The sequence below is a fragment of the Electrona antarctica genome, assembly GCF_951216825.1.
Source record: "Electrona antarctica genome assembly, chromosome: 7".
Classification (NCBI taxonomy): domain Eukaryota; kingdom Metazoa; phylum Chordata; class Actinopteri; order Myctophiformes; family Myctophidae; genus Electrona; species Electrona antarctica.
In genome coordinates, this window is record NC_136812.1 from 8,002,529 (window position 1) to 8,029,379 (window position 26,851).

Here is a 26,851-nt window from a genome sequence, read left to right on the forward strand (position 1 = left end):
GCTTTCTGAGCCCCTGAGCTTGAGTTATTAACTTTACACTTTTTGAGTGGTGTAAACCACTCCAACAACTGGCTTTGTACCCGTGTCTGTTCGTACCAAAAGAAATGTACCCGTGTCTGTTCGTACCAGAAAAAATGAGCATGGTTGCTATGGTCACCCAGTTCACACGGGTGTGATTTCATTACGTCAGACATTACGTCAGACCACAGCTGATCAGTCTATATAAGACCTTACACCACTCAGTTCACATGGGTGTGATTTTTGTCAGACAATGGGCTTATTCATTCATGCCAATAAATATAACCCCAAAAATCATGATACATGTTACTGATACATGTTACTGATACATGTTACTGCCCAAGTGTTTAAACGCTCAGTTTATCCATAAGGAAGGGGGGGGGGGGGGGGGGGTGGTTTGCGTGTCGGTGCCCAGGTGCCCGTTTTCTCATAATATGCCTATGTAGACATCACATGTTCTGTCTCTCTCTCTACGTCGTCCTCAGACGAGCACTCCATCGGCATCTCCAGTCATCTCGGTTCTCCATACATCTGGCCAGCTCATTTGTGCTTTCTGCACCAGCATCTTTCTTTAGTACGTCTGTAGAGTCCAGAAATGCTAATCTACAGGTCAGCACCAAAATGGGCATTTAAAGAGAATGTAGGGGGGGGGGAAATAGGTGGAAAGTGTTTTATCACTTGTTAAAAACTTCACAGACAAAGAACTTCGTCCTGGGCGTTTGGAGTGTTAACAATCTATCCCAAAGTGACGGAAATCGATGGCCAGCTTGTTAAATGATTTATTTATTTGCCGTGCCTGAGGTCAGCGAAGTTAGCAGCAGCAGACTGGTCAATACATTATGTAAGGACAACAGAAAGATGAATGTTAAGGAATCTACAGTTGTTTGAGACGTCTTGTTGCAGGGTTATGCTGCTCCCTGTAGGTAAGCATATCGTACTGCATTTCAAGTTCCTATTGGCTTTCTAATGCCTGCTTGCCTAGAGGCTGGTGGTCAAACCCTTGGCCAGCCTTTTGATAATCTAACAGGTTTTTGGTTTAGACCAAGGATGGGCGACTTTGACCATGGAGAGGGCGAATACTATATTTCCACACTCACTCCACGGAGCCACGTTGCATATTACTGGCGTAGCAAAAATAGCCGATCTACAAGCTCAAAATGCGACAAAACGCATCACGTTTTGAGCTTGTAGATCGGCTATTTCTGCTATATTTTAATTGAAATCCTGAAAAAAAATTGCCATTTTCTGTTAACTTTATGAACTAAATCCAAACACATTGGACATACAACAGCGGGTCATGTTTGCATGTTTGGAATTGTAACAGCTGAAATCAATAATATATCAGTATTCTGATATTAACCTGAGGGTCGCATTAAGTGAAGGTGGGGGCCGCATGTGGGCCCCAGGCCGCCAGTTGCCCATGTATGGATTAGACAACCATGGGGAAATTCCTTTTGGGTGAGCAGTAGATATGTTCTACTGGACCAGGGTTCAAATACAGGTGGTTGTATTGGGGCCTGTGTGGGTTAGACTAGGCCAGTTCAAAGGGAGGTGAATGTAGAAATCAAATCCAGGGATGTGATTAATACATCTAGAATTTAGTTAGTTCTTCAATAAAGAGAGACAAATGGGAGAATAACGCCTTTTTGCACATTGTGAATGAATCGAACAGAATTATCATTTTGGATAATCCTTTATTTATCACTGTGAGGATTTCTCTCATGAATCTCAATATTGGAGGTTACATCCAAAAACACACATGCACACACTATACACTGATAAGTGTTTTATAACGGTGTGTGTGGGTTCTGTCAGTGAGTAAAGGTGATTTAATAGAAATTGGAATAACAAGCCGAGACCCATTTTCAGTTCAAGTAAAGCATAGTTTTTATTGTGAGTACTATGATTCAAATGCTTACATTCATCCATTTGATGTGGCTGATAAATCAAGAAGCAGGTTTACGTAGTTGTCTTTGTAGTATTGCTATGCAAGTAGTCCTCGTGATAGGTTACTATCAACTACAGTAGTTGTGTCCTTTACGTTTACATCATTAATTGGAGGTAATCTTACATTTAGGTTCTCACAAAAACAAATGGGAACATTTGTACCAATGTTTTCATAGTGGACAACGCTTGATAATTTGTTAATTTTATAATTTGTTTAAATTAAAAAAAAAGAGCATGCATAACTAGGTAATCATACTTCTAGAAATATGTCCTTTCTAAAAAATCTGACCAGTTTGAAGCGAGTGGTGCAACAGCACCCCCTATTGGTACTCTAAACATAGTCCCATAGTAACAGTCACATAGGGACAAAGCTGTTCCTTGGAGTGGTTGCACCACTCCAAGGAAAAATCACCACATTTATATCCTGTATACAACCTCAACACAACATTCATCAATCTTAACCAAGCAGGCGTCAATAAACTAAACGAGGGAAGACTTAAGCAAAGGCAACAACGGAAATTAGAACGTCCTTTTGACAAATTGCATCAAAGAAAACTTTTTATTGAGCAATTTTGAATGTGATAAAACTAGACTATATACACAGTTTGAGATAGATTCACAAATGAATCCATCAAATACGCTTATTGTAAATTCATCTCAGACAACCAGACGCTGACAGTTTGACGTTTTATTCTCAAGCCAAGACAAGACTGCAGCAGATTCAAGTCATGTCAGGTTGAATTGATTACTTAAAACAGTCAGGTTTAAATAAGGTTTGAGCTTTGTTGTTGTTGCATAATGTGACAATATCGTTTAAAGATATATTACGGTTTCAGTCAAGTTTGAACAAAAGTTCTTCATCAGGTTTGAGTTGGGTTGTTCACAAACAAACTCAGTCCCGCTCTTAAAGAAGTGGCCAGCCAGACGCCCAAAGACATTACATCAGTTGTTTTGCCTTCCTGGTCAAAAAGGACTGGTCAGATTTAACTTGAGTGAGATAATCCAGTACACGAGATGGCTGGAACCTAATCTATGGTTCCCTTTCTGAGAAACGTTATACATATCATTAAAGATTCCATTGTGTGTGCTGTAGAGAATTGTTTTGTACTGAAGTGTGCTTTGTTAAAAGGAATGGATTCTTACTAGGGATGCACCGATATGGAAAAGCAGATACCGATGTTTAAAATAACAATTTAGCTGATACTGATATGTTTATTTAGTTTTTGTTGTTTGTATCTCCCCTTTTGTGCCAGGGAAACAAATACATCTTCGATAAAATAAATAAATTCAGAATCTACAGCTTGGTTAAGCCGCCAAGGGAACGGGCTTGGCAGAATCAGCTCAAAGGGTTCAAAGAAGACAGGTGGACTTATGCTATTGTGTCAAGCGATCCACATCTCGAAGGTTTGTCTGTTCTGGAAAGCCGATTGCAGGAGACAAATAACTTTGCAGCATTCGTGGCAAACATCAGTTTGTTTCTCTAGCCTAGCACATAATAAAGATCACATAATTATCTTGCAAAAGGAAAATATATATCTGCTATCGGTTAATGTCAGTTTTATTTGCTGATAATGGCAAATACCGGCCGTACGTATGTGGCCGATACACGGTGCATCCCTAATTATTACAGTCATCAGTTTCTATTTTAGTCTCACAAAATCTTTGTACTTAAGATTGCTCAGTGCAGGCAAACAGTGCTTCAGTGGACACACACACACACACAAAATAACATATTTAATGTCACGAGTCAAGAGTTCTGATGTCCACATACACAGAGATTGCAATTTGCAAACTCCTCAAATTATCCAATTCCCTCACAGAGTCAAGAAAAAGCATAGACATATCTGATGGTATACTAGTCATATGGGTTCGATACTTGAACCGACAGGTCAAATCAATAGTAGACAGTGGAAGAGCGTCTTGTGCATACATACGTAAAAGTAACTACAAATGAGCATATAAAGCATAAAGCGAACATCTGACTCACACCATTTTCTACCGGGAAAGCATGTCCAAGAACCCCCCGTCCGTCATGACAGACTCTTCTCTGTCCACACAATGGGTATCACCCACTTTACCCACTCGCATTTACCCCCAGATGTTCCAAGAACTGAAAGCTTTTACACCAACATGTATCACAGCAGACTGTGGTTGGTAGCAGACTAGTGATTATCTTCACCCCAAGGTGTGTTCTTATTCCTGTCAGTTTATCACAGCACACTTAATATCAGACTAGTGATTATCTTCACCCCAAGGTGTGTTCTTATCCCTGTCAGTTTATCACAGCACACTTAATATCAACTCCAACCACTAAAGCACCAAACCAAGCAGCTACTGTCAAGGATGTGGTGGTGCCAAATTGCAGAGACCTGATCGTGATACACAGAACACAGGAGATTGATTTCCTCCATCAGCATTCTAATGCAACTTCCTCCCCTTGTGCTGATCAAATCAAATCAACCCCCCCCTCTGGAGGTACAATGAACTGCAGTCATTCAAAGTATAATCCCATTGCCCATCTATGTAGGTTCATGAAATGTTGTGGACAAGGAAACATCCTGGCGAGTACAGATGTGATGCCCCCCCCTCCCCCTCTCTCTCATTAGCAGGCAACAGTGCAGCACTATCTCTCTCTCTCTGTTTCTGGCACGACAGCGCCCCTACTGGTACTCATGAGTCACAGATGAGTCACACACAAACATAGGTTAACACATAGTCACACACGTAGGTTAACACGGACATTGCTGTTCCTTGGAGTGGTTGCACCACTCAAAAATGTCAGAATAACTTCGGAGTACAGGTTAGGCTACCTAGGCTTTTTTCTTTACTTCGGGTAGCTTTCTTTTTCCACCTGATGTTGAGCACTTGCAATCTCCAATTTGCCGCCTACCAGAACTTGCATTTTCACAAAATAACTAATATGCTGGCACACACAATACACACCGTATTGACCGTGATATGACTGACTCACACACACACACACACACACACACACACACACACACACACACACACACACACACACACACACACACACACACACACACACACACACACACACACACACACACACACACACACACACACACACACACACACACACACACACACACACACACACACACACACACACACACACACACACACACACACAGGATTATAGAAAACTGACAACTAAAGCAGGGCCTCAAGCCTGTACGTCGTCTTCGTCTTGGTACCTAAGATCCAGTATCACTCCATGAGCCCGGGATCAGGCTGCTCTTAACCCATTCCCATCTAATAGGGTCCCCTGTCTCTACTGTTTCTCCTGCTGCATCCAAATAGCTTGTCTGTCTTGCCCCAAATAGCAAAGCCATAGTCTCTCAAAGTTCTGAGAGTTCAAACACAGGCATGGTTTTATGCATACCAACTTAAAAACTACTGCTAGACCAGGACTCGGAGGTCATGTCAGATCAAGCCAGGACAGTGGAGCGCAGCATTGTGAGGTCATGTCAGATCAAGCCAGGACAGTGGAGGGCAGCATTGTGAGGTCATGTCAGATCAAGCCAGGACAGTGGAGGGCAGCATTGTGAGGTCATGTCAGATCAGTGGAGGGCAGCATTGTGAGGTCATTTCAGATCAAGCCAGGACGGTGGAGGGCAGCATTGTGAGGTCATGTCAGATCAGTGGAGGGCAGCATTGTGAGGTCATGTCAGATCAAGCCAGGACAGTGGAGGGCAGCATTGTAGTGAATAAGAAAAAGTCCAGGGCCTGATTTCTGTGATGTCTGTGACTAAAATACCTCAGACAACCTCCTCTCAATGACAGGCATTGCTTGAGTAAAGAGCCCAGCGTTGGTTGACGAGCAGTTGCCCACTTGTTGCTCACATGAAGCACTTTGGGATACGTGGGTGAGAGGCTGTCCTGGAGATTATGGAAGAACATTGACCATCACTTCAGGGAATGCCTGCCCTGAGGCCCAAAGTGAAGTATGACACTACGCCGTCTGAGACACTTAAAACTCTCCATCCTCTCCTTTGTTCAGTTGTACTTGATCAGTGAGTATTATCAGTGTTGCGGTCCATCTCCACCATAGTTCAAGAGAACCTTTATGTGCTCTACTCATTCTAGACTAGTGCTGCCAACGAATATTCCATATTCAAATGAATATTCAAATGTAAAAAATAAAATAATCGAATATTTTAAATTAAGATTCGAATTAAAAAAATAACAATAAAATTGCTGTGAGAGTTCTGGCGAGACTCTGTGCCACGTAAACTAAAACGTACAAAAATTAGGCTATTAAGATAATTATAAATCATTCATTTGATCTCGCAACTCGCAAGACTCAAGAGAGTGCATTTCTCAGCCCATACAGGACCGGACCATATACAGCTCCATCTCACTGAATTAGAATATTTTGTAAAAGTTCATTTTCTTCTGTAATATAATTCAAAAAGTGAAACTTTCATATATTCTCCATTAATTGTGCATAAAGTGAAGTATTTAAAACCTTTTTTTGTTTTAATCTTGATGATTATGGTGTACAGCTCATGAAAATCTAAAAATCCTATCTCAATGAATTAGAATATTTTATGAGACCACTAAAAAATTATTTTTTTAAACGAGAAATGTCGACCATCTGAAAAGTATATTAATGTATGCAGTTAATACTTGGTCTGGGCTACTTTTGGAGAAATGATTTCATCAATGGGGCGTGGCATGGAGGTGATCAGCCTGTGGCACTGTTGAGGTGTTATGGAAGGCCAGGTTTGCTTTGATAACAGCCATAAATTAATTTGTATTGTTCAGTCTTATGTCTCACACCTTCCTCTTGACAATACAACCTAGATTCTCTGTGGGGTTCAGGTCAGGCCAGTTGGCTGGTCAGTTAAGCACAGTAATACCATGGTCAGTACACCAGTTACTAGTAGTTTTGGCACTGTGGGCAGGTTCCAAACCGAGCTCAGATTTGGACCAAAATTGTAGGTCAATAACCAGTGCTTTAATCAAATTTGTGGTAGACATTTTATAACCATTTGCGGCACAAAGAGATCATCTTCCTCAGGAAGAGCGAGAGGCGCCATGTCTGTCCACATGGTTAACTCCAAGAAGAGGAATCGAGCGGCACTCGAAGATGAGCTCCAGCGGCTAGACTAACTCAAGTTGAAGAGCATGAAAACTTTCACTGAGGACGTCAGAGCGGAGGTCTTGTTGTGGGACAGAAGCAGCGACAGGCCTTCACTCCCTATTATGGTGATGACTTCACAGAGGAGCTCCTCAACTTGCACGAACAAGAGGTAGTGATTCTCAAGAAGTACTAAAAGATCGCAGAGAGCTGTTTGAGGGAGTCACACACTGGCAAGAAAACTGGGAACTGTTGGTGGAGCTTGAAAAAGGCCAATGATCCCTCCAGGCCTGAACAACAGAGGAGGGAACCTTAAAGAACAGAAGCAGAGGTCTGATGTGCAGAAATCTCTATCCAAGCTAGAGAAGACCCCCAAGGCTCTTGAGGCATGGCAACACGAGCACGGCAGGGAGTTCTTGGTGGGCAGCAGTTTATCAAGTACGTACTGTACGTCCAAATGCAGCGGAAAAACCTCCAGACGGAGAAGGAGCTGAAAAAGCCGGAGAGTCAACAGAAAAATATCAAGCAGAGGATGGAGGCAAGCAAAGAGGAGGATATGCGATTCAGTACTACAGTACTATTCAGCCACTCCAAGGCCAGCTCCACACCTGATAAAATGAGAAAGTGAGAATTATCCAAGGCGGCACAAAGCAACAGTCCTACTGTAGTAGCACACCAGGTGCTGATCGGACCACATCACTGGTGTCTCAACAAGGCATTATTGGGCACTATTTCCATCTTATTTGTTTGGGAAACCCAGAATCTAATTCCAGGGTTGGATTGCAGTTTTAAATGACAGCATGTTCTCTTTCCAAATTGCATTTTTTTATTTTCCAGAAGTGCATTTTATAAATAAACATATGTTTTTTTTAAATGCAGCGTGCTTTAAAAGGTGGACATTCAATGGGTAGTTATGTCACACAAAAAGGAAACATGTACAGTATGATACAATACATTGATAAAATAATGACTACCCAACACTTCAGACCCTGGCTAATAAGACAAATATGCCTTAAAACATTATACTTTGTTGATGACGCCATATGTCCATGTGTGCACCAGCCCTATGGAATATATGGAATGCACGTGCTAATAAAAAGTATTTAAAATATTGCTTTGATGCTCATATTATCCATATAGAGTTGTTTTTTATTAGCATATGCATTCCATAGGGCTGCATAGGGCCATAGTCATCAACTTCTGACAGGAGAAGTCCCTATTGAGTGAAAGATTCTCGATTTATGTTCTTATTTTAGTTGTAGAGGGCAAGTATAATGTTTTAGGGCATATTTGTCTCATTAGCCAGGGATCCTTTTAACAGTTTGTCCCTGTGCTCATGTATTCTGGGGTTTGACGGAGGATCAGTGCTAACATGAAGTGGGACAACCTCATCAGTGTTTGAGCTGGTACCACTACCAGGTAGGATAGAGAGAGCTGTGGAAGACAAGCTCAGTTCAGAAGTGGAAGACTACGAATGGGTACAAGGAAGAATTATTTCAAAGCGCAATATATCTGTGCTGGTGAAAATATGCAAACACAAGTCTTCTCAAGACACTGCCAAGCCTCTCATGACCAAGAGTGCTGTGCATACATTACGTCTGCACGCCTTTCAGATCATATTCAGTGACGTCACAAACAGCATGGCTGTCTGACGGTACTGTAAAACATATATATCCCAGTGCATGCAACATCCTCCAGTTCACGACAACGTACAAACACACCCTCAATAAGACAATCACACTAGGCTGATCAATAGCATAACATCCACACATAGATGTCATGCATTATCAATCAAAACATCACAACAGACAATGGGGGGAAAAAAGCTCATACACTAGCAATGAATTAAGTTAATTTCCCCCCAACTTGTGTTCTTAAACTTAAATACACAAGTCCTAACCTTCTCTCCGTAGCACAATATAAGCCAATGAAGACCCATGTTCTAACTTTGGCCAAGACAATGCTAACCTATTTGCTTGCCCTTCCAGGTTAGCATTAACTGAGATGTGAAGCTGCTCGATCAGCATTGCTACAGAAAACTAAATACATACCCTGACCGTTTGTGTTCATTTAGAGATGCTATCTAGCTCCATGTGAAACACATATTCCGTTTAGCATACTACTATGCCAAACTTTGAATGCCTTGGTATCCGTTTTTCCTTTCTTTCTCTCCACATTCAAACTTCAGACTTACATACTGCAAAGATATTATTATAACAGCACCCTGCAACTGTAAGATCTGTTTCAGATCTGATCATGGCTGGCCAACCTAGCTTTCACACCAATCTGCAATAAATATGGGTGGAACGCACTGCAGGCAATACAATATATAAATATGTTTAAAAAAAAATACAAAAATAGGTGTATTTTTACCTATGTAGTGTACCACAGATGGATAGGCAAAAAAGTGCTATATTCAGGTGGAGTCTAATTTGGAACAAATTATGATTCTACCCTTAAGGTGGTTGCACACTGGACGCGTTTTTCGGAAAACCGATGGAGAAACGCAGCTAAAAATCCAAAAAACGTGCTCAGTGTGTGGGGAGTCTGGGGACCTTTACAGTACGTTTTTAACAGTGGGCGACAGCCAGACGAATGTTCCAGAAGTGCATTATTTGTCAATGGGACCCGGCAACTACTGGCGATAGAGGCGATAGCAGGCGATGGTCGAAAAGTGGGCGGAGGAACGGCGGGCCGAAAAGATGAAAATAATTCATCTTAGTTAGATAGTGGGCGACAGCCAATGAAATTCAATTGTCGCTTGCCGTTGTTTTCCCACTGTTAAAACGCACTGTTAGGCCACAAAAAGTTAGTGGTACCTTTATATACTGTAGGCTACATAAAATAACATGTTGTACTTTGGAGGGTATGACATTGTAACTTTTTTCAACATTGGGTTTTGAACAGAGACTTAAGGCCTATTCTAATCATACTCCAGTTGTAGGTGATAAAGGTGACCACCGGAAACTACACGACGCGACTCACTGCTCACCCGAACACATCTCTCGGTTTTTACTAAGCACCTTAACCCATTTAGATCTGAGCTCGATTCTACAAATGTCTTCTAAATCATGACAGTTTTCGGGGAAAAAACATGTTTCTATGTCAGTGTTTCTCAAACATTTTCACGTCAAGGAACCCCAAAAATATATGTAATTGGCCGCCGACCTCCATCTGAAAATATGTTGTTCCAGGGACTCCCCAGAAGCAAAGATTTGAGTTAAAAACGTTCGCTCTGAAATAATATATATTCAAAGATTTGCGCCACATTTTCACGATTTATGAGCTTGTAGATCTGCTATTTTTCAATAGCTAAAGTAGAACAGAATGCTTAAAACACCAAAAGGGGTTCCCGCCCGAAATGGTTTAAGTCACCTAAAAGTAGAGTATGAATATAATAGGCCATAACTACACCCAGCTGTTGCTGAACAAGACTGGCAGGATCCATATAACAGACATTCAATCTCCTTGGTCATACAAAACAATTTGACAGGATAGGACTCGAGCACTGTAAATTGTGCTCTACACAAGATGGGATCACTAACTTTCACAAATTCTACAGCTTGATATGTAGAAATCCCATTGCATTATACGCTACTCTATTATTAAGAAAAACGAGAAAAAAAAAAAACAATGAAAAAAACAATGCTTTGCTTATCACAGGGCCAGACTTCACAAGGGAATGGTTTTCTAAGGCTTCCATCCACAGAGGATTGGGCTACATAATGTAATTATGCACACAAGAGCAGCACAGCTTTGCTGCTGTAGCAACATTTTGGTTATTTAGCTAGCTTGTGAGTCTCGGGGGAACTTGTGCAAATTCCATCTGGCCTTTAGCATGTAGTGGAGCAGATTAAGTCAATATATCATAAGAATCGTTCACTTGATGGTACAAGCACCAAAATTGGCACACAAGTGCTTCGGAACCTACTCTCTCAGAAAAGTATGTTGTCCACTTGAAAAAAACAAAATGGACACCATTTTTCAAGATGGCCGCCATTCGAGGTCGTTTTAAACCGTGTTTGAGCTATATTGAGCTATAAAATCCTATTTTGATGGCCTATACATCGAAATATATGTTTCTGAGTATGATAAATCCAATTCTGCATTTAGAACATCAAAACTATTTAATATTATGATGATACAATGGGAATTAAACGATAAAGTGGGGCATATTAAGTCCATATTCCATAATAATCCTTCACTTGGTGGTACAAGCACCAGATTTGGCACAAATGATGTCCAGGATGTACTTTCTAAGAAAAGTATGTTATCCAGCTGAAAATCCAAGATGGCCACCAGTTTTCAAGATGGCCACCTCGTCAAATAAATACGTATAACTTTACTGAACAGAAATGTGTGATCCACACATTGATCCAAACATCAAAATGAATGTATTCTGACTGGAAGAACTCAATGGTGTCAATTATTTAATTCCAATATGGCCGCCAGTTTTCAAGATGGCGGCTATTACGCAACTCAAAATTAGCGTTTTTGGAAGCCTTCTGATCACCGATATTGTTGAAGGGCAACATCATTCATTGAAATGCTGTGATCAAGCTCTATTGGTTTGTAATTTTGTATATAAGAGTTATGTCAAAGCACAACCAGGACACACTGGTGACATCACTGCTGTGAGACTCATGGAGCATGAGCATGGGGTTCAGTGTATGCTTGTAGCGTACTAGAGGTAGTTGTGGTTTACTAACTGTTGTAGTGGTGTACTCACTGTAGTTTGTAGTATACTTTAGTGTCCTAAATGCTATCTAATATGTGTCAGCATGGGAGAGCTGAGACAAGGGTAACAGGGATTCAGTTACCTGGATGGTGTACAGACCGCACAGGACTTGCACTGGATGAATGGTCGGGCTAGGTGTAGGGCACCAGATGCTTGAACCTAGATGCATCCCATATTTCAATGTGCTTTGTACGGTTGGGTGGTAAAAGGATATATACCCTCAGCCTTTAACCGTATAACACAAGATGTTCGCTACTAAAACTGATTGGAGGAAGTGTGTCAAACAGATACGAAAGAGGAGTTGAAGTCTCCCCGTATTTCCACCCCATTCGACCGTTATCTCTGTATTGGATAGGCGAAATCCTCCGTTATCAGCACCTTTATACGGCCAATATGGCCATACTGGCATACTCACTGTTTCAGTATGTCATTATCACCTATTGTGACGGGTGATAATGGTATTTTTGTGTCACTGATGTCAATGACGGAGGCGTGCTGTGTCTGGTGGCCTTGAGCCACGTGAGACAACGTGCTGAGCGTTGCGACGGCCACCAGACCCGACTCAGCACCGTCCGAGTTACGTCCCGATAGGCAGAGGATAGTATAGTAGCCCCTAGTTTCCATGCGCCGACAATAGAGTTGGAAATGACACGTTCAGCCAAGGGTGAGTATGCCAGTATGGCCATATTGGCCGTATTCCAAGGTGCTGATAACGGTTGATTTTGCCTATCCGATACAGTGATAACGGTCGTGCCCATCATGCTAGACTCATCCAGATTGGATGATGGAGGTGGCAGTGAAGATACATTGAAGCAAAACAGGACAAGGTTAGTTAGTACCAAAAAGTACCAAAATTGTCGGCCAAATGTTTAGCAACGGAAACTCCAGTTTTCCACTAAGAGAGCAGCTGAAATTCAGAATGATCCTGGTGATGGACATGCAAAAATTCAAAGAGTGCAGTGGATGTGATCTCCCCCCATCGAAGCCCTGTATGACGATCGTTGTGTCAGCAAAGCTCGTGGACTTATGAGGGACCCAAGCCATCCCAACCGCAGAGATGCTTGCGGATGCTGCCACATGGAAAACGTTTTCAGTCTCAAAGCCACTGGAAATAGACTGCAAATAAGCTTCTTTCCCCAAACAATCAGATACATGAACGAACTGATAAGAACCGGGGCGAAAGTTTACCTAACTTTGCTACAACAGGGAAAACATGCACATGTATATGTTACTATTTTTCTAGCACTCTTTATTCTATCCCTTCGTTTGCTGTGCTTGCTGTGTTTTTTGTTGTTTGCCATCTATGCCGCTGCATTGTCTGTAAGGAAGCCAAACTAAAATAAGTTTTACTCTTATGTACCTGTCCTGTACACAAGATGTGTACAGGACAGTAACAATAAAGTAACAATAAAGTCCAACCTTGAACCTTGATCTAGGTTCAAGCATCTGGTGCCCTACACCTAGCACGACCGTTCATCCAGTTCCTTTTAAGTCCTGTACGATCTGTACACCATCCATGTAACTGAAGTTCCGTTACCCTTGTCTCAGCTCTCCCACGGTGGCACATCTTGTCAATTCAGGTGCGGCTATCTAACTACAATACTACAACTAACTAAACTTCTAGTGGAGATATATACAGGGGCTAATTAGCATTAGGACACTAAAGAATACAACAAACTACAGTGAGTACACTACAACAGTTAGTAAACCACAACTACAGCACTGAACCCCATGCTGAGTCTAACAGCAGTGATGTCACCAGTGTGTTCCTGGTTGTGCTTTGACATCACTCTTATATAATAATAAAAAATACAAACCAATAGAGCTTGACCACAGCATTTCAATGCATGATCAATGAATGATGTTGCCCTTCAACAATATCTATGATCAGACAGCTTCCGAAAACGCAAATTTTGAGTCACGTAATAGCTGCATCTTGCAAACTGGCGGCCATATTGGAATTCAATTCCAACACTATTGAGTTCTTACAATCAGAATACATTCATGTTGATGTTTGGATCATTAACACAATTTTACTTCGAAAACCTTTTTGTTTTGTTTTTTTGCATTTGACGAGGCGGCCATCTTGAAAACTGGCAGCCATCTTGGATTTTCAGCTGGATAACGTGCTTTTCATAGAAAGTACATCCTGGACATCATGTGTGCCAAATGTGGTGCTTGTACCACCAAGTGAAAGATTCTTATGGAATATTGACTTAATCTGCCCCAGCTTTTTGTTTAATTCCCATTGTATCATCATAATATTCAATAATTTTGATTTGCTAAATGCAGAATTGGATTTATCATACTCAGAAACATACATTTCGATGTATAGGCCATCACAATAGGATTATTCAATCAAACTATAGTTCAAACACTGTTTAAAACCATTTTGAAAGGCGGCCATCTTGAAAAATGGTGGCCATTTAGTTTTTTCAAGTGGACAACGTACTTTTCTGAGAGAGTAGGTTCTGAAGCACTTGTGTGCCAAATTTGGTGCTTGTACCATCAAGTGAACGATCGTTTCAGTAATCTGCTCCACTAATGGGACAGCAGTGCTGTAACTGGTGCTACAAATGCTACCAAATGCTACCACTAGATGGAGTTAAGCAAGACGATAAAACATGTATTAGATTCTAGATATATTCACTACTTAGTGAGTCATTATCTCATGTAGGATCAGATGTATCAACCTATTCTTATATTTTAACTAAAGACAAATAAATTATCTTACTCTGTGTTTGACAGTCTTGCTGGATTCATGACATTTCCATTATTTCTGATCATGTGCATTGTTAAAATCCTTGACGGTATAAATAGTGTTAACATTTCTTCAAACCATCAACATTATAAGATAGACGTAAGGTGCAGTAATATAATCGTGTTGTTTGTTTCTGCAGGGTATCACATCTGACTTGTGCTCAAATAAATGATCTCACATTCTTGTCACTTGTGGTAACATTTGTGCCCTACTTCTGCAAACATCCAACTGGTACAGGCCGTTATATATTTACACAAGTCAAATGGCAGGAGGATGGAGGTGTCAAGAGATGAGAAAATATCTTTATCTCTCTAATCTGTTGTCCAACTTTTACAATGACAGTTGCAGCACAACTAGCCTTTGTTTCACGTTGTACTGTTCAAATGAACTGGACACCTTGTCCAGTGATCAGGCATGCATCTATTCTCTATGTGCACCAAGACTTTTTAAGTGATTGGACGTAATTGCTCCATTGTTCGAATGGAGCAATAGTACCACAGGCATGTAAAAAATACCTTTACAGTGGCTATAGCTTAATACAAGCTGGGAGAGAGAAGCACATATCTTTACGTTTTGCCTCAGTACAGTGACCTAAGAAATGAAATGACAGTGGCTGATGCAAAAGTATAGACCGTTTAAGATACTGTATCTTTAAGACAGATCAAGCGAATACTTGGAGAAATGCAGCCCCTTTTTTTGTTCAGTCAGTGATTCTTAGCATTTTATCAAAAACACCGTACTGTGTGCTATGTCTGCACATGGCTGATAAGATCAGGTTTGAAGGTGCTATAATTGAAATGGCATGCACAGTCGATGTCACTTCAGCTCATAAATCACGAGTGAGGGGTCCGAAAACAATGTGCTCAACTGCTCATCAAAGGGGGTCACAGCTGATTGTGTTCACACGTAGATGTGCAGATCACATCCCAGAATTCATTGCATAAATAGCTAAACTAAACTAATTTACTCGGATGTGACTTTAGATTAGTTCCACATAATGGATACAGGTCAGGAAATTATCAAATGGATGTGCAGTGGTACAATAGCAACAACACTAGATACCTGAACTGTTTGTCTGCGTTCCTCACCAAGTTTGTTTTGTTTATACTCTGCAGTTGAACAGCACATGGGACGGTTACCCTTTTTTTCCCTCACTTCTGCAATTAACTTGTGATTCAGAATAATTGGATTTCTGTCTCTCCAGAAAAATAAAAAAAACACTTTTGTTCATCAACACACAAAAGTATAAATCAAACGTTTTGGGTGGGGTACCTCACTGCACAGTCTGGTATAAGTAGCCTCTCTTATAAGCACTAAGGGGATAAAAGGTAGCCACCACAAACTTCCCATCAAAGGTACGGCCCGTCAGTAGCCTCTGAGCCTCTTTGGAGTCACTGGAGGTGGCGTACTCCACAAACACCTGATGAAAACACAGGTAACACAGAAGCAAATGTAATTATTGAATGAGACACAGGTGATGGTGAGAGGCGGCCAGAACATATATGTAGGTACAACAAAAGCAGTCTTTGTCCGTGATTGCCATGGACATTTTCCAGTGTTCATATGTGAAAGTGGTAAGGTAACATACCGTATGTCAGCATTCATTTACACTTGGAAAAGACAGCAGTTGCACCTAAATGTCTACATCATGAACTGTATATATACTGTATACCAGTGGCTATGCTCATGAACCTCATGTATGGTACTGTATGGATGCATATGCTTTGTAAAATAGATACCTTGTTTGTTTTTTTGATTCTTGCTTTTCCCCCTCGTTCCCCCTCTATCTTTTTTATTTTTTATCTTTCTTGTATTGTTCAAAAACTAAATTAACACATTGTTTTACACCAGTAAACCTGTGATATGACAATACAAATGATTGTGATTCTGTAGGGGTCTAACCTGTCCTTTTCCTGGATTCTCCTTAGGGATGAGTAGAGAAACCACTGAACCATACTTCTGGCACTCCTCTTTCATGTCTTCAAGTATGTCTGAGGAAAACAAGACATTAGCCGTTAACAAAGACAGTAAATTGTATCAATAATTTCAGAACACTCCGGTAAATCTGTCCAGATTGGCTTTTTGGTGGTTTCAGAACTTTGTCATGGATTTAAAAAAAAGACACTTGGACACAACATTTTTGTAAAGGTGCTACCTACCTTCATACTCCTCTTCATTGTGCAAGTGGCTGTCATCAATCAGGTTGAGCAGACGCAGGACTGGAGAGGGCAATAGAACCAGGTCCTCGATGTGAGGGGCTGAGAGCAAAGACATCAAAGTCAAAGTCGTACGATTAGTCACAGACGTTACCGCAGTGAAATTTGTTCTCCGCATTTGACCCATCTCTTGGAACGGTGAGCTGCAGCGTGCGCCGCGCTCGGGAATCATTAGTTGATTTGACCCCCAATCCAACCCTTGATGCTGAGTGCCAAGCAGGGAGGCATTGGGTCCCATTTTTACAGTCTTTGGTATGACCCGGCCGGAGATTGAACCCCGACCTCCCAGTTTCAGGGCGGACACTCTAACCACAAGGCCACTGTCTGACATGCATTCAGGTGAGTGGAGCATTAGTGTGTTTGTGTGCCCGTTCTTTATGTAGTGCTTGATGTGTCCTACGCATACCGAAGGGAATGCTGAAGAGTGGGCTCAGGAGGGCAGTTTCAGCTGTACATCTGTGCTTGGGGTCATTGTGAAGCATGCTGCAGAATGAACATACAAACACAAACATGTAGATGTAGTAAATCAACTGTGCAACTAAAGGCTCATTCATAGTCTGGATTTTCGGTGGTGGGGTGACCACCGCTCCGGTGGTGAGCTGACCACTGGAGCTGAAATAATGTTGAGCGGTGGTGAGTAAAAACAGAGAGAAGAGCTGGGGCGGTGGTGGTGGTTTGCTCTTCACCGCGGCTTGTGACGTCATGTTGTAGTTCGGTGGTCACCTCACCACCGAAAATCCAGACTATGTATGAGCCTTAAGAGGCAGTACATTTATGGTAAAAAAATATATATATATAAAGTAGCATAACAACTGGAAAGAAGAGCATCATTACAGCTATCTTAAATACCAAACATCTTTCTTTGAGGGCTATGTATGGTATATGAATCTAAAGCCGCCTCTAGTAATTGGCAGTATTGTTTTATTCCTGCTGTGTTAAGTGTGTGTTGTCGTTACCTTTTGATAAGGTCTCTGAGGTGATAGACAGGGATGGCAGGGCACACCAGACTGTTACTGGCAAAGATATGGTCTACTATGGCAGCACTGTTGTCCTAAAGAAGCACAAAACACAAAGCATAGGAAGCCATTGCACTGTATTCTTTTTCAGTTTACTGCCACATAGCAATTTGTATTTTGCACCAGTGCATATTAAAAAAAATCACACAGTGTGAAGTGAGGTGCGCTCTTAAGCCCTAACCACACCAAAGGGTCACCATGCAACTCCTTGGGTCCAAACAGTTGCAAGGAGTTAACGCTAAACCCGCCTTGACTCTTTGGTGTGGTTTGGTCCATTGAATTCCATGTGTTGAATCACTAAGGACGACACGCGTCAATCAATGTGTAACAAGACATTGCAGGGACAACGCTAAAACAGTCTTGACCCTTTGGTGTGATTAGGGCATTAGCCTCATAAATCAGCCAATCAAATCATCACATTCCAATCCATGCTACAAAACACATTCCGTGCTACAAACACACAAACCTGTGCATAGGAGGGGCTATAGGAGCTCCCCTTAAAAACAATGCATCTATCAATCTATGTCCGCCCATGATCTAGGCTTTAGCATTACCTTCCACTCCTTGGAGCGGACAGTCTCCTTGAGTTTGATTCCTGAGTACATCTCCAGTAGGATAATGCCAAGGCTCCACAGGTCTATGGCTGCAGTGCCGCCCGAGTCCCCTTCCATCTCCACTCCAGCCTTGGCTAAGCTGTTCTGGAGCTCAGCCTCTGGCGCACGGTACCCGTCTGTCTGGATGTACTTCACATCCTGGGGGAGATTGATTGATTAATATTTTGATTTCATTGACTTTCCCACACCAGACACACGAACGAACGCAGTCCAAGTCAAGAAGACACACCTGGTTTCCCTCTTTGAAACTGAGGCCAAAGTCGATGAGCTTGAAACATTCGTCGTCAGCGCTCCAGAGGACGTTGCGTGGTTTCAGGTCGGCGTGGACGTACCCTTCCCTGTGGAGGAAGGCCAGAGCTTCCAGGACGTCCCTGGCACAGTGCTGTACCATCCACATGGAGTGGCCTTGACTGGCCCTGCATGGATTACGGAAAAAAACAGATCAGATTCTAAAAATGTCTTCAGTTTTCTGAAAAAGCTATGTTTCTATGTCAGTCATTCTTCGATTTTTCAAAAATAGCAGACCTACAAGCTCGTAGCGCGCCACTCGGTGGCGCGCTATGAGCTTGTAGATCTGCTATTTTTCAATAGCTAAAGCATAACATAATGCTAACACCAAAATGGGTTAAATCTCGCAACTGAAAAGTGGTGTCCTGATCATGTGCAATTTGTGAAACAGTGTGAAAGGAGCCGTTTCTTAAACCGTTATCTAAAAAAACCACGATATGTAAAAACAGCAGGAACAATATTATATTACTAAAACGTCACATAATATTGTTCCTGCTGTTCTACATACTGTACTGCCAATCAGGTGAATAAATCATTGAGAGATTATAGATTGTCTACTTTCCATAGAAGACATGCTGGCTTCTATGCTTTTTACCTATGCCTGCAAGGTCGTCAAGGCTATTTATTAGGGTGAGTGTTACGGCAAGTGCTATGGAAGTGATGATGGACGCAACGGATTTTGTGACCCATCATCATAATTATTAAGTCCATATAAGAAACAATGTCCTACCTGCCACCCTCGGTGTCACTACTGGCTGCCAGAGCAATACCTCTCACCAACAGCTCTGACACACTGACATCCAACAGTTCCAGCAGCAGACAGCGCGTCGACGCACCGACACCACTGTGGTTGGTGAACACACCATACAGTGTCACTGGCAAAAAAAATAAAGATAAATTAAACAATGGAAAACTATATTACGATTACTATAGCATAAACTTTGACTTTCTGTTTAAACTATGGCATGTCATGGCATAATTTTCAATCGTCACACAATAAAAGTGTGGCCATATTTTCATTATGATGGATGGGTTCCAAATTCAGCAGAATTGGATTGTGATTGCCCTGGTCAGGAACAGCGAATGGCATCCTAGGGATACTCAAATCCTAAATGTATTAATTTGTTAACAGAGTTAAAAAATATATATATAAAAAAAATAAACACAGTAAAGGAAATGTGATTTATAGGATTACCTATGTTCTTATGCCCCTGGATGTCTTCCAGCACGGACCTCTCCTTCTGATACCCGTAATCTCCTCCCTGAGTGTCGGCGGTGAACTCCTTGACGGCGGCGGTGGTGGTGGTGGCTCTGCCGGAGCTCACCCGGTACACGGAGGCCGACACTCCCTGGCCGAGGCGCGACTGGACGTTCCAGATCTCGCCGAATATCTCGAACAGGACCGGCTTCATGCTCTGGTCCACCACCGCGTCTACTAGTACCGCGGCAGGGCCAGCTGGGGCCCCCTCCGCTTCCATCATGTCGGTGTTATGTTGTGGTTGTGTTGTTGTCGGGTCAGAGGAGCTGCAGTGGGCCATTTAGAGAGAAGAGAAGCGATGGAGCCGCAGCTAGTTGACAGGTTCCAGCAGCTGCTGCTGCTGCAGGAGCATTGCAAACACACCGACCGACCGACGCGTCGACAACAGCAGCAGCCAGTTAACGCTGCAACCACACTACCAGGAATACTTGACTAAAACTACAGTGCATTATTATTATTATAAGATTATGGTTTGCTTGTTGAAGCCCCCCTATTTGAATGACTTTCACAAAATCAGCTGGCCCAAAAGTTAGCTAGTTCCTTTGGAGTGGCTAAACTAGCCACAGAGTTGGAGCAGCATACAACAACATACCATTTTAACGGTGTGTGAATGTGAGTTTTCTTCGCCCCATAACATTGCATTTAGCGTAAGCAAACTCGACCTATATCGGCTAAATTAATAACGTGTATTTCGTCGGCTTCAATGACAACTAAAGTTGTTTTTTTGTGCCCATTTGCTGAGTGAGGCATTGGGCATTTGCTGCTTGTTGATGTTTTAGCAGCAGCAGTGTTCATTCAGCAGATATAAACTAGCAGATATAAGACTTCCGGTGGACGATCACTTCAAAATAAGAGTACCCTCTACCCATTATCACCTGTCTGTTAACAATGGGACAGACATCCCCCAAAACATTCCACAACCAGGGTCTTCTGACACTTTTAATATTTGTATTGGTTTAAACAGCCTATACCACCAGACATAATGGAATACTTTGTATTATTACTGGTATTGTACAGTAGCATCTTGCTTATTGTACATGTAAACTACACACACATCTACACACAACTGACTCAATAGTCCACCGTATCAAGATAGGCCTATCTCACAGCCCGTTTTTCACGCCCACTTCCGGTAAATAGTGAAATGAAATGAAATGAAATGAAATCTATATTTACCCAGGGTATCTGGGCTAAGCTCAAGAACTTGTTTCCAGCCAGGCCCTGCTCATAGAACACATTTCATCGTAGTGGTTGATGCCTTGTTCAAGGGCATTTCAGCGGTGGTAATTTTAACGTGTCGGACGGCTGGTTCGAACTGGGAACCTTCCGGTATCTAGACCGCGCCGCTATCCGTTCGGCCACCGCTGCCACAATGGTGGTGACTTTAACATGGGCATTTACACGTTTCTTTCTCTGGAGAATCTAAGTACATTTTCTAATGTAAAAATGTGACAGACCAATATTATTATGAAGCAAACAAGATGGTAAATCAGGTCGAGCAGATAGAACAAACCTTACCTTGAGAAAACAAAAGTTGTAGACTTCTTAAATAACCTCTGTTAACATGTAGCGTCTATGGAGTGACGTCACCCTATCACCACTAACCCCGAAAGGGGGCGTATTTAGGGGGGCGGGGAAATTCTGTGAGATAGGCTTATTGGTCAATCTGAAAAGACATGTTTTATGTAATAACAAAATTACACAATAATCAACAAATACAAAACACTGTTTCAAAGAGATGGCAATATTACATTTACCCCACTTTTTAGCCTCCTGAAAGAAACAAGGGCATTCCACATTCTGGTGTTCAGAACAGTAGAATGATAATACTTGTACCATGCAATTGTTCTAAATTCGGGTGCTGGCGTCATTCACTTTGGAGAAGTAGTTCGACAGGTATGAGGGTACTGAGGGCACTTTCCCCCTTTTTGGGGTAACAAAATTACTTACCCGGTAAGTAGTTTTTAATTGCCCGGTCCTACAACAACCCACTCTGTGTCTGTCTGTCTGTCTGTCTGGCTTGTGATAACAACACACAGAGCCATCAGGCCTATAGCGTTGCATTGTCTCCCATTTAATGACAGAGCGTGGTCAGGATGCGTGCGTGCGTACCGCACACACATGAAGCACATGTGTTGTGGTGAGCTTTCTGTAATGAACACACAAAGGATGTGTAGCTGTCAACCCTTTATTTGAAAAAGAAATTACGGACAGTATTTTTTACAGAGTAAATATTTTCTGTTACAATTTTATGAAGACAACATAAAACAGAGAATTTAAACATATAATCAAACTAAGTCATTGAAATACACTATGATGATATGTTAGTCCAAATACCACATGTCAACACAGAGACAAGTTACAATTGCACCACTAGTCCGTGAATATTAATGAATGTGACATTTGAATTAACACTGCTATTGTTATATCAATATCAGCAGGTTATTATGCAAGTTGAAAATTGATTAAAATAATTGATGTATAGTCCATCATGTTTTGAAGAAGAAAAAAAAAACACTCATCATTTAACAGCTTTTTCCTCTTTATGACACGTCTTCATGTGTGTTTTTAGATAGCGATTATGACTAAAGCCTTTTTCACAAACTGTACACGTAAATGGTTTTTCCCCTGTATGAGTCCTCATGTGTATTTTTAGATCAGCCGTTCGAACTAAGCCCTTGCCACAAACCGTACATGTAAAGGGCCTGTCCCCTGTATGAGTCCTCATGTGTACTTTTAAATCCCCATTCTGGCTAAAGCCCTTGCCACAAACTGTACACGTAAAGGGTTTTTCCCCTGTATGAGACCTCATGTGTACTTTTAATGCCCCATTCTGGCTAAAGCCCTTGCCACAAACTGTACACGTAAAGGGCTTTTCCCCTGTGTGATTAATCATGTGTGATTTTAGATTATCCTTTCGACTAAAGCCTGTGCCACAAACTGTACACGTAAAGGGTTTTTCCCCTGTGTGAGTCATCATGTGTAATTTTAGACTACTACTTTGATTAAAGCCACTGTCACACACTGTACAAACAAATGGCCTTTCCCCTGTATGAGTCCTCATGTGTACTTTTAAATCCCCATTCTGGCTAAAGCCCTTGCCACAAACTGTACACGTAAAGGGTTTTTCCCCTGTATGAATCCTCATGTGTACTTTTAATGCCCCATTATGACTACAGCCCTTGCCACAAACTGTACACATAAAGGGCCTTTCCTCTGTGTGAGTCACCATGTGTAATTTTAGACTACTACTTTGATTAAAGCCACTGTCACACACTGTACAAACAAATTGCCTTTCCCCTGAATGAATCATTGTGTGCGTCTTCAGAGTTCCCTTGCGATTAAACATTTTACCACAATCTGCACAACTAAAACATTTCTTACCTATGTGACTTCTTGTGGAGTGACTTTGTTTGGGTGATTTGAGCATGGAGTCATGGAGCAGCGTGTTGCTCAAAGACAAACTATTTCCTCCCATGTGTTGTGTATTGTGTGATGTCAGTGTGCTTAAACCTGGCTGGTCATTCATGGTCTCATCCCTGTCTTCAGTGATGTCAGATTCAGAACAGTGTGAAGAGAGGAGCTGATCATCACTAGTTGGTTGTGATGATCCACAGTCCTCTACATCAGCTTGTGTTTCCATGTGTTTAGATGAGGTGCTGGCTATAGGTTCTGTTTGGATGTTTTCATCATCATCTTCGTGTTTCACTGACAGTAATATCTCTGTTGATCCACCATCCTCATCTGATCTTTGACGTAGCTCATCATGTTCCTCTTTAATCTGTATAGACTCTGGTTCCTCTTTGATCAGACTGGAGGTTATCTCCTCCTGTTCATCTTTAATCTGTGGAGGCTCTGGATCCTCCTGGACCAGACTAGAGGTTCTCTCCTGCTGCTCAGTGAATACCTCCTCTTTACACACAAGGAGGTGTATGGAGTCTAGACAGAAGATAGAGAAGAGAAAAATATTATTACATGTTTGAACATGAAACTTCTGCTGTTATTTCCATATCTGTCCTAATGTTGTTTTGATTCCAGTGTGTCACAAATGATTGTTTCTTACCTCAACAATGCTTCACTCCAAGCCTCTCCCTGTTCCTCAAATCTATTTTTTCCTCAAATCTATTAGCTACAACCTATTGCTACAAGTTTAACCCTAACATGAATGGATTGAGTTCCAACTGTGTTCAAACATGTTCAAGCTTAACACATTGAGAGCCCACGCAAAACTGCCCAAAATCACTTTCACCTAGAAAATCCATTCACATTTTTTATAATTCAGCTGACTGTGGAGACACATGCTGGAACTTTTATAGTTGCTGAGTTATTTAATTTAAACGCCAAATGCATTCTCAATGGCGAAAACACAAACTTTGGCACCACGTATTAAAAAAAAAAAAAAAAGTTTTGATTTTTCTGATTTTTTTTAATTAAAAAAAGAAATATATATATATATACATATTTTTTTTCAAAGACGTCCACAGACGTCTTGGGATATGCACGTGCGGTAATACCCAAGACGTCCACAGACGTTTTGGGCACAAAATGTGTTTTAACATAGTAAAGGTTTTACCAACCTGCTCTGTGTAGTTTGACGATTGGTTGTAAAACCATATCCAGTAGTCTGTGTTGGCGGTCAGTTTCTTGCTTGATGTGGAAAGCTTCATCCTCGTACTCCGTTAGAATTCTTCCAATGATCCCAAATATCTCTTCAGCAGCAGCAGATAGTCTCTGGTTGACCAAGGACTTCAATGTTTGTAGTAAAGCCATAACTCAAAACCTGCCCAAACAAACTGATACTAGTTTTTTAAGAACTAAAACTAAATGCTTCAGCTAGTGCATAAAGGAGAAGTTCAGGTCCTAACAACTAGCAGAGATTAAAGTAAGTGACACAAAGCACAACAAACTCTTGTTAAATACTAACAGAGGGCCCTGATGCTCCAATCAGAGTGAGGGGGCGGGACACACCAACAATTGAACAAAACACGGCCAATCACTGCTCCCAACAGCAAGGCAATTCAATTTGTTGTTAATCAAACATTGAGCAAATTAAACATTATAAAAGGACGATCAGATTCTGTAAAACATAATGAAGTTAAAGCTGCATTATGTAACTTTCCTATTCTACCCTGAATTTGAACCTTGTTGCCTTAATTGACCATTTAAGTAATCACTCAATGTAGAATTATAATTACACCATCTCAATGACAGGAGGAAGCAAAAATATTAGCAATGTTTACCAAACGTCTTGTAGCCTACAACTGTAATACAAATAAAGTCAATTTATGTCAATAAACAGTCTAGAAAACAAAGCCAAGTGACAACTGGTACGTTTGGTATGAGATGTGGAAAAAAAGACCCAATAAACCACTCGAAAATAGTTAAAAATGCAATCATTATTTTATCAAAAATATCCAAAATGGCAAATTGACATGTAGCCATCATGAAATCTGACACTTTGCATCTCTTTGCTTTGACTATCGTGTGTAAGTAGACTATATTCCTCACTTGGTAAGGGAAATTAAACTCTACTGAGCTGTAACAACTATGGTTAGCCTCTCCATGTCCTGCTGTATCAGAGTGTGAGGAGAGTAATCCACAACAACTCAACTAGTAGTTGAATAGACTGTTAACAAGCCCATCAGTGACAACATTCCGCACCTGGGCAGAGACAAAGCCTTCTACAGCAGGTCTTTAATTGCAAATTGTCTTCCGGGGTGCTCCTCGTCATGAAAGGGGGCCTCTAAATGGAGGCGTGACGGACTGACAGGTTTTGCAGGTTTGGTCGCAAATTCGCAATAAGCCCCACACCCCACAGTAGAAGGCCTAGGGGGTAGGAAAATGTCTCATGTGCGCATTTAATGGGGATCAACAGCCAATTTAAATCAGCAATAACCGGTTAGGGCACATGAGCGCTCTAATAATATTACCAATCATAAATGCATTATTAAAATGTATGGCCTTAGATCTCCATTTAAAAAAAACGTATGATCTTATTCTGAAGGCAACCGGAAACCTTATATATGCTAGCTCATAGACCTGAAATCCAATATCTGTTGAATGAACGGAGCACTAATCTCCCTTCCGGGCCCAACTTTCTCTAGCAGAGTTGTGAGACAACTGTGGAGGCTTTACGCCACCTACCGTGCGGGAGGGCACGGTCAACACCATTGACCATAACAAAAAATCACACCCGTGTGAAGTGAGGGGTGCTCTTATCATCTATTGCTTCATTGTTAATGGGAATTTAATTTATCTACTTTGTGTAGGATCAAAATAGCCAATTTGCTCGTCTACATATGATGTAAATTCTCCTCTTTGTGTAGGACAAAAACACTCAGCGGGCGACAGTCAGAAGAATTTTCCGGAAGTGCATTATTTGTCTATGAGACCCGGCGACTACTGCCGATAACAGGCGAACGGCCCATAGTCGAAAAGTGAGCGGAGGAACGGCGCCCGAAAATATTTAAGAAAATCATCTTTTCGTCCTGTCGCTGTTAAAACACACTTTTTAAAGGCTGGTTTCAGTGCTATTTGGCATGACCCTCTACCATACTGTAAAGTTGCAAAAGCATATGACGCTGCATGTATTTGGGACAAAAGAAGAATTTTCACAAAACAGCAATTTTCATTGGCTCATAAAACCTTCATTTTTTCACGTGCATTGTGATCAAAGATCCTGGGAGGAGATGCATTTTAATTGATTTTCATATATATAATATATATTCAAAATGGCGGGTGATCTAGAGGTCAGAGGTCAAAAGTAAGAGCACGATACTTGTTCGGCATGAGGAGACGCATATGTGTATCGAAGATTCATTGGTCAAACGGTTCATGCTATGAACCGTTGACATGCAAACTCATGTCAAAGTTTGCATTTTCAATTGA

The 26,851-nt window shown here is 41.4% G+C and overlaps 1 protein-coding gene across 2 annotated transcripts; it reads right to left on the reverse strand.

Annotated features, from left to right (window-relative positions):
- Positions 1-14,489: 14,489 nt before the first annotated feature.
- Positions 14,490-20,730, reverse strand: uhmk1 (U2AF homology motif (UHM) kinase 1). 2 transcript variants are annotated; one of them, XM_079505664.1, is made up of 10 exons: positions 20,556-20,730; positions 19,901-20,229; positions 19,436-19,580; positions 18,647-18,833; positions 18,358-18,555; positions 17,744-17,838; positions 17,194-17,270; positions 16,731-16,829; positions 16,474-16,562; positions 14,490-15,991 (listed from the first exon to the last, which is right to left on the reverse strand). In XM_079505664.1, the coding sequence occupies exons 1-10, from the start codon at positions 20,603-20,605 to the stop codon at positions 15,845-15,847; spliced, it is 1,416 nt and encodes a 471-aa protein (XP_079361790.1). In that variant the 5' UTR covers positions 20,606-20,730; the 3' UTR covers positions 14,490-15,844. The 2 variants fall into 2 exon arrangements, with proteins under 2 accessions (XP_079361790.1, XP_079361791.1); XM_079505665.1 differs by having other exon boundaries at positions 19,901-20,730.
- Between the last annotated feature and the right edge of the window lie 6,121 nt (positions 20,731-26,851).

Coding starts and splice junctions, on each gene's coding strand:
- uhmk1 (XM_079505664.1), bottom strand. CDS start 20,605: ATGCAATGTTATGGGGCGAAGAAAACTCACATTCACACACCGTTAAAA. Junction 18,834..19,435: donor AGTGACACCGAGGGTGGCAG/GTAGGACATTGT, acceptor TAATCCATGCAG/GGCCAGTCAAGGCCACTCCA. Junction 18,556..18,646: donor GTTTCAAAGAGGGAAACCAG/GTGTGTCTTCTT, acceptor AATCTCCCCCAG/GATGTGAAGTACATCCAGAC.